The 13,542-nt window shown below is 38.2% G+C and overlaps 1 protein-coding gene across 1 annotated transcript in view; it reads right to left on the bottom strand.

Annotated features, from left to right (window-relative positions):
• Positions 1-13,542, bottom strand: part of LOC126482079 (fatty-acid amide hydrolase 2-like) — a 406,337-nt gene that overhangs the window by 50,458 nt on the left and 342,337 nt on the right. The window contains exon 5 of the mRNA XM_050106055.1: positions 2,224-2,441. Within this exon, the coding sequence (XP_049962012.1) occupies positions 2,224-2,441 (218 nt within the window). The remainder of the gene's footprint in view (positions 1-2,223; positions 2,442-13,542) is intronic.

Below are 13,542 nucleotides of genomic sequence, written 5' to 3'. Positions count from 1 at the left end.
ACCACAAAGGCTGCTTGGGGATACGACCTGAAGTAAAAGTACACGTTTTTCACACGAAAAAAAAAAACAGTGATGAATTTGATTTTCACATTTTTATTCAATAATTTTACTCATTATTTTACCCGATTTGGTAAAAGGTGGCCGTGGACCCCCTAGAAAGAGCCGGCGGACCCCTAAGGGGTCCGCGGACCACAGGTTGGGAAGCCCTGCTCTAGTCTATGGACACACAGATTATTTCTAACTTTAAGAAGCTCTACACTACAGCACTCTTTCAGTGTTGCTTTGAGTTGACTGAAGCTAGCAACCTCACTCTTAGAAAGTTTTGGAAATATCACTTCAACGTTGTTGCCTGCATCAAGATAATTGAAAAGGCTTGGAAAGAGGTTACCAAGATAACTCTCACTTCTGCTTGGAAAAATCTTTGGCCAGATTGCAATGGTGAATGTGACTCTGACGCATTTGAGTCAGTACCTGTAGAGTGTAATCAATGAGATTGTGTCCTTTGTCAAGAGCATGGGACTGGAAGTGGATAGCAATGATATCGATGAGTTTGTGGAAGATCACAGCAGGAAGTTGTGGAGAGGAGTTCTTCGGAGGAGGAGGAGGAGGGGGCAGTAACAGCAAAGCAGCAATTTTCTGGTGCAATAAGAGAAATGCTGAAAGCATGAGAACCCACTGCATCGTACACTGAAGATCATCGTCCCAATAAAGCAGTCGCTACACGTGCTACAAATTTATTTGACAACAGTGCCATGTCACATTTTTGCCAAATGTTGAAGCATCAGCACAAACAAATGACTACAGATAGTTTCCTAGTAAAAAAGTATTAGTTATGTACACAGAATAATAAAGTACATAATACTGTATACTGTAGGTATAATTTTCTTCACATAAATGGCCTGAATAAGATAACACTTCTAGTACTTTTTATGCATGAAACGCGTTATCGTATTTTATATTAATTTATATGGGATAAATTGATTCACTTAACCAGTGTTTGGCACTACAAGTAAGATTCTGGAATGAATTATGCTTGCTAAGTGAGGTTTCTCTATATTAGTATTTCAAATGTAATTTGAGTGGGCATAGATACAGTATTGTGGTGTAGTTATAACTTATTTTTAATGCAGTGTATACATACATACTTAAAACAAATGCTTTTCTTTTGCCAACGTGTAACTTGACTCATTTCACATCTCCATAAGTTGTGCTTCACAGTGGGATCTATATAATATAATGAGTGAATGCACACCTGGTTGTGTCAGAATTATCAAAGTTTTATATAGGTGTAATACCAGAATTATTTTTGAGGAAAGGAATTATGATCTGGTACTGAACTTCCAAGCTGACAGATATTTATTTTTAATTGTGGGTAAAAAACAGAGTTGCAACTTCTAAAGATGAAAATAATTACTGGATGTACAAATCAGTGTTAAATAGCTGAGAGCCACTTGCCTGCGCTCATGAACAGCAGCACTTAGGAGGTCTAAGAGGACCACAAAACAATGAAGTTTTCACAAAATAATATTTTTCTGAGAAGTGAAAAGGGAAATGAATGTAAAAAAAATGCCAAGAGGAGGTGAGAGGTAAACATTCACTTTGAATCCAATAGCTCAAGTAACTTTTGCTTTCTTTTAATAGTATGCTAGATGGCATCCCACATCTCACATTTTGTTGTTGGTTTGAAATGAAAAGTCTTCAAGATCCACTAGATTAGTATTTGTCATCTTAAACTAATTTATGTTCCACCATTCTTATTGTAGTTGGTACTATTTTGAAGGTAAGTATGCACTTTTAAATCTTCCTTACAAAAGACTAGTCTACAAATTTTAAGGAAAACAAATTTGTGGTGTAAAAATTTTATAATAAGTATGATATAAAAGAACTATGATACAAAGTGTTACAGTCACTAAGTCACTAAAACAGAATCATTGTTCAATTTTGAAACAAAATTAATGGTTTATGTTGTGAATGGATTGTTGCAGGGAGATACATCATCATCATATTTTTAAAATATACATTTAAAACAGAAAGTGGTTAAAATTTGTATCATCATAAAGTTTTAAAGTTTAATTGTTATCCTCTCCATCACCCATTGTTGAATTATTTGGAACATTACTACCTGTACTTTCTTGTAAATTTTAATGTAAATAATTTTTTACAAACAAATTAATAAATTTTACTGTAAGTTAAGCACCTGCATGTATTATAAATGCATAGTACCTCTCCCCCAGAAGATCCACCACTGGTTCTGAGAAGATCATATGGATTACATGTTTTTCCTGTGATGAGATTATTTGTTTCCCAACTGAGGCATAATTCTGGTGTGGCTGTTACTGCTAATGGAATAGCTCCAGCCTTTTTCATTAGAGCAACCACCTGCCCATCTTTGTCTGCCTTCATACCTTTTCTTGGGACAGAACCAACACAGCAGCTCATTCCTGAAAGTATAATATTGCTAGATGACTGAAACTATTTTCATCATATAATATATATGCTAATTAATGGCAGTTAAATAATGGCATCTATCATCATATGAATTCAGTTTTTTTCTCCACAAAAACAATAAAATAGAACATGACAGAGTCTGAAAAATTCACAACCATACAAAAAATGAACAAAAACAAAACAATGTAATGTAAAGTAACACATACTTCAATGTACACAATGAAACATCAGTTGCAAAACATGAATGACGTTTTCATGCAATAACTTTCTAAATATAAACTGAGGTGGGGTGGGGGAATTGGGAGAGGTTTCTTGACTGAATAAAAGAGAAGAAAAGTCATTGGGACTTTTCTAGATTTATCTGAGGCCTTCAATTCTGATGCAAGGGGAATCACAAAAGATATTTGTTTGATAGATGACAATATGCCCAAGTATGTTATAAAAATGAAGGGAAGACCCTAACAGTGAAATATACGCAAAATTATCAACTGTGGAATCCCACATAGAAGTATTTCTGAGCCATTTTTGTCTCGTGGATATATTAGTGTTGCAACACTGCCACCAACTTAAAGTTAGTGATCTATGTTGATTACTAAAGACAGTTTTAAATACTGATGAGAAATACACACTGATCAGCCAAAATGCTATGACCACTGCCCATTGTGATACTGGATACCACCTGGTGGCTTTGTGGGCACATTACACAGTAACAAAAGCATGTAAGCAGATCAGACACAGACAGGGGATCACCCTAGCAAAGATAAGGGCTGCAAATGGGAAAAATCAATTGAAATAAGTGACTTTGACAAAGGGCAGATTATTATCATGCAGAGCCTGTGAACAAGTATTGCAAAAATGGTGAAGCTGGCCACATGTTCAGTGCTAGTATTATGAGCATCTACAGAAAGAGGTAAAAGGACAGTGAAACTATCACTAGGCGCTAAATGGTTGGATGTGCACCACCTCTTCAAAGAACATGGGATTTGAAGGTTTGTTTGCTCTGTAAAGTATGGTAGGTGCTGATCTGTAGCACCTCTGTTGAAAGAGCACAATGCTGGTGCACACACAAACATTTTGGGGTGCACCGTTCATTTTACACTGTTGAACATGGAGCTCCACAGCAGACCACCCCTATATGTTCACATGTTGACCCAATAACATTGTCAATTATGACTGCAGTGGATACAGGACCATCAGGATTTGACTGTTGATGAATGGAAATGTGTTGGCTCTTCGAGTGAATTGACATTTTTGCTACACTAGGTCAATGGTCTTCTCCATCATCAAGGTGAACGGCAGCTTGAAATGTGCAGCACGCCATGGCTGTATGCATCCCTTAGTGCTCGATGTCTTCCCCAATGCTGATGTCATCTTTCAGCAGTGTAATAGTCCATGTCTTGGACCAGAACCCTGCTACAGAGGTTTGAGGACCATTATAGTGAACTCATATTGATGTCTTCATGACTAAGTTTGCGTGATGTAAATCTTATGGAACCTATGTGGGTTGCTATTGGGTGCCATCACCACTTACACAAATGACTGGTTCATTATTTACACAAATTACATGACCTGTGCATAGACATCTAACGTCAAATACCTCCATATACCTACAAACAAACTGTCACATCCTTGAGATGCAGAATCAATGAAGTATTTCATTCCAAATATGGACACACAAGCTATTAAACAGGTGGTCATAATGTTTTGGCTCATCAGTGAATAAGCAACCAAGAGATAATTGTAAAATTTTCAGTGATCACTTTTTATATTCTGATGAACAAATAGGCAACAATGACTTCTTTTCAAGTGCCATGGGACTACTGAAGCACCATTTTCATAATCCTGTAAGTGGAATATAAGAATATCCTCCATAACTAGAAATGAAGCAAAGAAAACCATGGCCTCTTTGAAAACCAAAGGATCATCAAGTGTAGAAAATATTTCCAGTAAGGTTCTAAAACCCTGCTCAGATCAGTTAAGCAAAGCTTGCTATAAAGAAGCCTTTCCACAGAAAGGAGGTATGACACAAGTCACAAACTATTGTTGCACCTCTTTTTTGACCACATTCACAGAGGTCTGTGAGAAGACATCATACTTCAGAATTGTGAGACACCTCTGAAACTTTGATATCATCACTGAAACTTAGTTTTGATTCTGCGAAGGAATATTCACAACTGAAGTTCTATTTCCTTTCATGAATGATTTACTCGAATCCCTGTAGTTGAGTCACCATAAGTCAATTACTAACAGTTGCAGTGGACTAGGCATGGCAGCACCGTAGGCCTTTCTTAACCAATAACACACTTGTAAATGTCTCTATGGCAATGTCTCAGTGTTGTCACAACTCTGTAAATGGCCATTGGTTCCACCTGCAGCTGTCAGCACTTTACAGTCGAAAGCTGGCAACAGTGCTGTGAGTTGCCAGAACTCTTCTTGCACCATCTTCATTACAGACAAAAAAAAAGGGCAGTTGGTATATTTTGTGATCTTTTAAAAGCTTTCAGCTGTGTGTATCACAAAAATATTTTCCACAAAGCACACTTATGGTGTCACAGAGGCAGTGAGAAACTGGTTAAAATCCTACCACAAAGACAGACACGAAGATAGTTTTGGATGAAAGCAATAATGCAGGGGAGGGATAGAGTCTGACTGGGGCACTGTAGTCCAGTGTGAGTGGAGGGAGAAGTGGAAGGGAGGGTTGGGGAATGGTAGCTAATGACTCAGAAGGAGGTAGCAAGTGTGTGGAATAGGAATGTGGGAAGGAGAGGCAGCAGAAGCATAGGACAGGAATGTGACATACGGGCAACAGAGCCAGTGGGTTCACACAGGCACACAATGATGATGTGGGGAAGTGGACTGGGAGGGAGTGACAGGACAGAGAAAAGAGAGACTGCTGGGCAGAAGGTGTGGGTACATTGGGTTAGTGGAGATCGAGGCCAGGAGGATTATGAAAACAAAGGATGTATCACAAGAATAACTCCCATCCACATAGTTCAGAAAAGCTGGTGCTGGGGGAAAGATCTAGATGGCATGGGTTGTGAAACAGCAATGTTGTGCTTAGCAGCATGTATAGCCTACTGGGCAGTTAAATCTGCTCTTTGTCACAGTTTGGCAGTCGCCATTCACTCTGGTGGGCAGCTGACTGATGATCACAACCATGTAAAATGCTGTGCAGAGACTGCAGTAGAGCTGGTGTATGTCATGGTAGCTTTCAAAAGTTGCCCTGCCTCTGATGAATAACATAAGAATAGGGTGTGTTGACTGAGTGAATCATGCAGATCTTACATCTGGGTCTTCCACATGGATATGACCCTTGTAGCAAATGGTAGGGAATGAAAGTGACATAAGGATGGACCAAGATGTGGGCATGACCATCAATAGCACTTTTTCTATTTTTTCTGTTTCAGCTTCTGATGTTGCAGGTAAGAAATGTGTGTGGTCCAGTTCTGAGAGATAATTATTTTTGAGGGTATTTGATAGATTTTCAACAGTTTTAGTGAAGTAGGAGTTGAATTTATCTGCAATTTCTTTTTTATTGTACGCTAGTCTCCTAATTCACTTTTACATTAATGCTACTTGATGGCTGTTTATTTCTACCAGTATTTGTACTTGTAGGTTTCACATGAATTTATTTTCTTTGATGATTTTTCAGCAGGTAACCATACTGTAGATATTATCATATGCACTGCAGTTCCCCTTAAATTCTTCACAAATGACAAATTCGGTTTTTCTCGGGGAAAGAAGGTACCTCTTTCTTTTATCTGATTTGATGATGCTTATGGTGGTCTACTTTAAATGTTTACTGTTATTACACATATGAATATATTTGCTTTTGAAGCAAGAGGTAGCTGAAGTAATAGTAGAAAGTATTTCAAGAAGCTTCAGATTTGCTATTTACTCTTTGGGACTGGTTCAGGGTCTTATCAGTTATCCCACTCATGTGCAAATTGTTTCATAGAAGTTTACAATTTTTTTTTAATTTAGGGCTTGCTCATTGGCAGATTTATCCGTAACTGATGCAATGAGGTCAGAGAATCCTAAGTTCATGGAACATGCAGTGCATTTTGTTCATGAGCTACTTGATCAAGACAACTTTTACTATGATTTGTTAGCCTGGTTGAGTATTTAACCTCCAGATCACAGATGTATTAACTCATAAAAATTTTACAGTTAAAGTGGACACTATACTCTGAGTGAAAATTTATGTTAATGTCACCACAGATTAAGATCCTAGACAATTTTTATTTTATTAGTTTCTCTATTATTGAAGCTAAGTTCTTGAAGAAAACACTTATGTTCACTGAGGGTAAATCATAAAGCTGATATCACAAAAAATACTGAAACCTGTGAGTTTTATGCTTGTTAGCTGCCACAGGCAGAAGACATGCTTTGCTGGTGCTCCACAATTTTTGTGATTTTCACTGAGGTAAACTGATGCTGCAGAGTTCATCTTTGGCATGCCAGTGTAGAAGTTGTCACAGATCCAGCTAAGTTAAAAATCTGTGCAATTTGCACTTATTTACATATATAAGCAGACTTACGAATTTTCCTTTGTGTGAGACCACATGTGCCAGTTGAGTCCAATTTAAGTTCTAGATTCTAACATTGTACAATATTGTTTGTGTCATTTTCAAATTATCTTTCATTGTTGTGTCAACATTGTGTTTTTTTGTTTTTCAAACATTTGTGAGTTCAGTGAAAAAACTTGTACCATGTCATGAATTGTAAATTTGTTGTGCCTTTTAGAAACTTTTATCCACTGTATCCTCATTAAAAACAAATCCTTCCCTAATTTCATTACATATTTGTGGGAAAGGTATGGTATATTTTTGAGAATTTTTGGATGCTTGCAAATGTAAATTTTCGTGAATTTTTGTACAGTGTGGGTATTGTGCATAACCAATTTCATAGTAAATTGGTGTCTGTGATTTGCAGTTACTATAAATAACTAACATGTCATGTCATATCAGTTTTCTCTTTGAGCAGGAGTGTATATTGCCTACAATGTTGGTAAATTAACACAAAACGTTTCAAAGATAGAGTAAACTTTGTAGCTAGTTTTTCTGTTATGTAGTAGATACCTTATTTTGACATTTAATCAATACATTTTTAAAAGGCTACTGGTAGCCTAACATTTGTAGCATATCTGATCCATAAATTTAAAAATAATCAGCAAGCGAAGTTTAAGGTTATTTGTTTACTGTTCTGTAAAATATTGCACCAGGCATAATGCAGCCCCACTGTGAATGATGTTCTCAGGCGTGGAATGAGTTACTTGCTGTTTGTAAGGAGATGGAAATTGTCCTGACTACTGTCATGCAATTGGAAACCGCTGTGAATGGGCATGTTGGGAGGGCTACCAAGAGTCACGTATCAGAGACATGAAAGGTATCTCAAGTACTATCCTCTCTGTGGACATTGTCTCAATATAGGATGTACCACTGTTGATTTGACAGTAACAGGCACGTTAGTGGTAGACCTATGCATCCTATACAGGGGAGACAGTGACCAGAGAGAAATCAAGATGTTACACACGCGCCCATAACTAAAAAGTTTGAGGTGATGTCTTCCATTGAAACCTAAACTAAGCCAGTGGGACTCACTTCACCTGTTTCTAAAGCTTCTGAGTTCCATGCCAAAGGGAGGCAAACACTAAAGTGTAGGGGTCTATTAATCATTGGAAGTTCAAATGTATGGTGCATAGCGGTACCCCTTTGGAATGGCAGTAAGGGATGGGAAGGAACACCATATGCACTTAGTGCATATGCACAGGTGCCTCATTCAGCATGCTGAATAGACTATTGTAGCAGCCATTGAGGAGTCGAGTGTAATCAACTGCATATTCTGGCTCGTGTTCGGATGTATGATGTGCGTAGTCTGAGCTCCAAGGTCATATTTGGATCATTCCAGAAACTGGCAGAGAATGTTGAGGATACCAGCACAGCTCATGGAGTTTCAACAAAGCTCACAGTTCAGGTCATATTTGGATCATTCCAGAAACTGGCAGAGAATGTTGAGGATACCAGCATAGCTCATGGAGTTTCAACAAAGCTCACAGTTTGTGTCATTGTCCCCAGAACAGATGGTGGTCCTCTGGTTATGGTTGATTGGATGGCTTGAAGAAAGGGACCAAACAGCAATGTCATTGGTCCCATTGGATTAGGGAAGGATGGGGAAGGAAGTCGGCCACGCCCTTTCAAGTGTACTGTCTCGGCATTTGCTGAAGTGATTTGGGGAAATCATGGAAAACCTAAATCACGATGGCTGGACGTGGGTTTGAAATGTTGTCCTCCCACAAGTGAGTCCAGTGTCTCTGATTATGATTTGAAGTGGAAGAAGGCTTGAACCAGAGGCTGTTAAGGTTCTGTGAAAAGGTAGGCTGTGATCATGTAGGGTTCCCCTAAATAGTTCAGGTGTGCATTACACATCAGAGGTTGCTACAAAGGCAGCTGACTGTTTATGGGGTGCACACAGAGGTTCTTAGAACAGGCAATATCCATCCAGTCCAAATATTGATAGTAATAGGATATACAGCGGTATCAGAGTAAGGTCCAAAGAAATGCCCACCATAGATGAGAATATTAAAATTCAAGTGGTTAGATGTTAAAGCAATGGTAACAAAGTGCCAGAGCTTGAAGTGGTCCCATAAAAAAGCCAATGAAGCTCATATGATACTACATACAGACAGCTGGTTAAGACTCAAAGCTGATAGCAATGAGACTTTTGAGGAAAGTTTAATTATATATTGAAAGGATAGGCTAATGAGAAATTAAGGTGGTGGATTTGCTGCAGCAGATAAAAACTCACATCTATCAAGATAGGAATTTAAGGTACAACCAAGATTGTTTCAGTAAGGCTCAGTACCAGGTGTGGGCATAAAACTATAACTGGATCATTCTGTCAACCAACAGACTCACCTCCTGATGAAACAAAAATTTTGAAGAAAACCTCAATTCACTAGTACATACATTCCCCAATCATACTGTGACCATTGGAAAAGACTTTAATCATTCAACAAACAACGGGGATAATTACAGTTTTATTAATGGTTGAAATGAGAAGACATCCATTGAAACATTACTAAATGCCTTCTCTGAAAATTACCTAGGATGGATGGTTTGGAACCACACTCACGATGGTATTATACTACATGTAATGGCAAAAAAATAGACCTAACCTCTTTGAGTATGTCTGCATCAAAGCGGGTATCAGTAACCATGAGGCAGTTGTAGCAATGCATGTGCGAACATTAAGGAAGGCGAACTACTCGCTGTTGAGAGGAATGTCGTTACACGTATTGCCAAATGCATTGAGGTTGATGGACATCATTTTGAGCATTTATTGCATTAATGTGGTATTTACAGGTAATCAAACTGTAACAGCATGCATTCTCAGAAATGATAAGTTCACAATGGTACATGTATCACATTGGAACAACCAAAATAAAATGTTCAAACGTACCTACATTCTGTATTTTAATTTAAAAACCTACCTGTTACCAACTGATCGTCTAAAATTGTGAGCCATATGTTTGTGACTATTACGGCGCCATCTATCACAAAGCGAAAAAAGTGGTCCAACTAAAACATTCATATTTCTTTATGTACTACACGAATATGTAATTAAAAATGGGGGTTCCTATTAAAAAAAAACACAGTTGATATCTGTTTTACCTATGGCAGCACCATCTAGCAGGCCAACCATAGTGCCATCTGGTTTCCCCCTTCAAGCTAGACAAGTTTAAGTTCTTTGTAGTTTTTTCGTTTGATGCTTATTTCGTGAGATATTCGGCCCGGTCACTATCAATCAACCATGCAACGCGCCATGTAAATTTGGGAATCATATTGATAAACATTGTGTGTCAGACTGATGCAGTGATTGATTTCTCTACGCAGTAAACATAAGATGAACGCTTCCTTTGATCAAATATACGGTGAGGCGCTGGATTTGATCAAAGAAAATTTGACCAATGCCTAACTTTGACAAAGTTCTTTATTATACTATCAAATTTTATTGTAGTCTAATATTGACCTTACCAATCCACTTCCTGGCAACCCACTCTGAAACACTGCGTCATAACTTGCGCACACTGTGAATATTTCGCCAGGACGTGAAAATAAATGTATAAGTGAGAAAAATGTAAAGTGAAAAACGTATAAATTAAGCTTTACTGTATGTTCATAAACATGAAATCATAACTGTGAATTATTTAGTTGCTGTTATGATGAGAGTCTAAAACAATGGCAGTGCCATTGTCGAAGTGCCTTATGCTCGAGTGACAGATATCGACAATATGTTGCCAGTCATGTGATCCATCCATAGATTACACATATGTGTGTAAATTGCTGATTGCTTGTATTTCATGTGCAATCTGATGGATCATTCGTAGTCCTGTATGGCAATATGGTTAGCTGGCTGTGGCCTATGTACCTGTTAACTGTGGTTTTGATGTTTTGTTTTGTTTTGCTGTGGCCATGGTGAGTAAAGGCTTTATGTCAATTTATAGAGTTATTCAAGAAATTCAAACCACTCTGAAAAGTGGAGTCAAAACACTAGTTGCCACTTACTTTAAAAAAGGGTTACCATACAAATAAAAAACATTGATACTCTCAGCTTTTACAGTGATCAGCATTCTGAAGCCTCTGCCTTAGGGAAGCAGAGATTCTAGGGAAGTCAGTAGTAATAATTACAATAAACAGGACTCCAACTGACCTTTTTTATTATTATTCATAATGAGATAATGTGCAGCGAAAGTTTTAATTTGATTTTTGTGGGCCATTTGGTACCTATTTTACAGAAATACTTAAGTCCCTTGCCATCTCGTATAGGTAATCTCTCTCTCCCCTTCATGCGATTTACAACAAGACTTGAGGGAACCAGCAGCACTGCTATTTATAAGACTCTTATAGACACATTGAGATTGCAAAGCTATATTTCAATTGCAAGGCCAGTGATTTGAAAAGAAATTGAGGCGTTATAGCTGTATCTATAAAATACAGACTAGAAAGCTGTGTGCAGCACACTGGGAATCAATAAAAAATGCAATGTATTCTGTATAACAATATTAGGAAAAGGGTAGATTGCTACTCACTGTAAAGATGACACATTGAACTAGAGACAGGTACAACGAAAAGACTGTTACACATTTAGCTTTCGGCCAAAACCTTCTTCAGATCCACATACAGATACATCCCTTGTGATCCTATAAGCAGTACCAGGACCCATCCGAAAATGCAGTGTGGTATCACTTCTGTGTCCAATGTTGTCTTTGGGTGGACCACAGTCAGCACACCTCTGTCTGCTTCAGTGTCAAATGAAATCGCAACAGTGACTACCGTACTGACAGTCCCTTGTGCTCCTGGCATCACACAGTCTGTTTCTGTACTTGCCTTGCTTCAAACAAGCCTGTTTAACTGAGTAAACTTACATGATTTACCTGTGTGGTAAATGCACAGCGGACATGAATGGATGCAGGTGATCAGACAGGATGCTTACGTACGTGTCACCTGTCCGAGTCATACCCAGACATATCAGGTGTCCCATATCACTCCAACTGCATACGCCCCACACAATTACAGAGCCTCCACCAGCTTGAACAGTCCCCTGTTGACATGAAGGATCCAATGGATTCATGAGTTTGTTTCCATACCCATACAAGTCCATTCACTTGATACAATTTGAAACGAGACTCGTCCAACCAGGCAACATGTTTCCAGTCATCAGCAGTTCAATGTTGGTACTGACAGGCTCAGGCAAGATGTAGAGGTTTGTGTCGTGCAGTCACCAAGGTTACAGGAGTGGGTCTTCGGCTCAGAAAGCCCATGTTGATGATGTTTCGTTGAATGATTCGCACGCTGACACTTGTTGATGGCCCATCATTGAAATCTGCAGCAATTTGTGGAAGGGCTGCACTTCCATCATGTTGAACAATTCTCTTCAGTCATCGTTGGTCTGTTTCTTACAGGATCTTTTCGCAGCCGCATCGATTTCAGAGATTTGATTTTTTACCATATTCCTGATATTCACGCTACACACGTGTAAAGTTTGTACAGGAAAATCCCCACTTCATTGGTACCTCGGAGATGCTGTATCCCAACGCTCGTGCACCGACTATAAGCCACGTTCAAACTCACTTAAATCTTGATAACCAGCCTTTGTAGCAGCAGTAACCGATCTGACAACTGCGCCAGACAATTGTTGTCTTATATAGACATGGCCGACGGCAGCACTTTATTCTGCCTGTTTACAAATCTCTGTATTTGAATACGCATGCCTATGCCAGTTTCTTTGGTGCTTACCGAACAGTAAGATTTCACATCTCCACTCATCTTTTTTTTGGAATGTAGACCAGACGGTGCTGCTGCTCCGGCTAGGTGGCCAGTTGGCTTTACTGTATAAAATGGTAGAACTTATGCATTAAAATATGCACAAAAACACCCGAAATAAGCACTAAAATAAGGAAAATATGCACCAGGAATATGCACTTAAAATGAATGATCCTGTACCTAAATCCAACACCAAATAGAATTGGAAAAACAGAAATCTAAAAATTTACTAGTCATTCCTGACATTACAGTGACACTGATCCAATTATGAATTGATTTTAGTTGTGTATGTTATGGTAAATTACTTCACGTTTTTCTAACTCTTTCAGAACGGCCATCCTTCCATATGTCAAAATAGTTTTCACCTCTGGAAAAATCCCCTCCATGTCAAATTATGGTTGAAAGTACAACTTCATTGTCGCAATGTCACTTGCAAAATAATGCCTGAAAAGTACGTCCGAAATAATAATGATCGATATAATGTTTTTCTTTAACTCACAGATTTAACAGCAAGCAAGTATATGGCGATTTTGAAATTTATAAAAAAAATTATTTAGAGTGTTTCATATAAATTGAGGGAATCACAAATTACTACAAATATTGCAGCGGCTGTAACGACTGAGCTTTTCATCGTAATTTTTAACTTTAAAGAAGCAATAGCGGCAGGTTCAACGCTGTGTTTCCAGACTGTATGAAAATTTGATCTATTTTTACATTCACGACAAACAGCCAGTGAGAGCTGTCGTAGAAATAAACTGCACGTTCTTAA

Source organism: Schistocerca serialis, chromosome 5, assembly GCF_023864345.2.
Source record: "Schistocerca serialis cubense isolate TAMUIC-IGC-003099 chromosome 5, iqSchSeri2.2, whole genome shotgun sequence".
Taxonomy (NCBI): domain Eukaryota; kingdom Metazoa; phylum Arthropoda; class Insecta; order Orthoptera; family Acrididae; genus Schistocerca; species Schistocerca serialis.
Note: the sequence above shows the minus strand (reverse complement) of the source record. Positions and strands in the feature narration are given on the sequence as shown.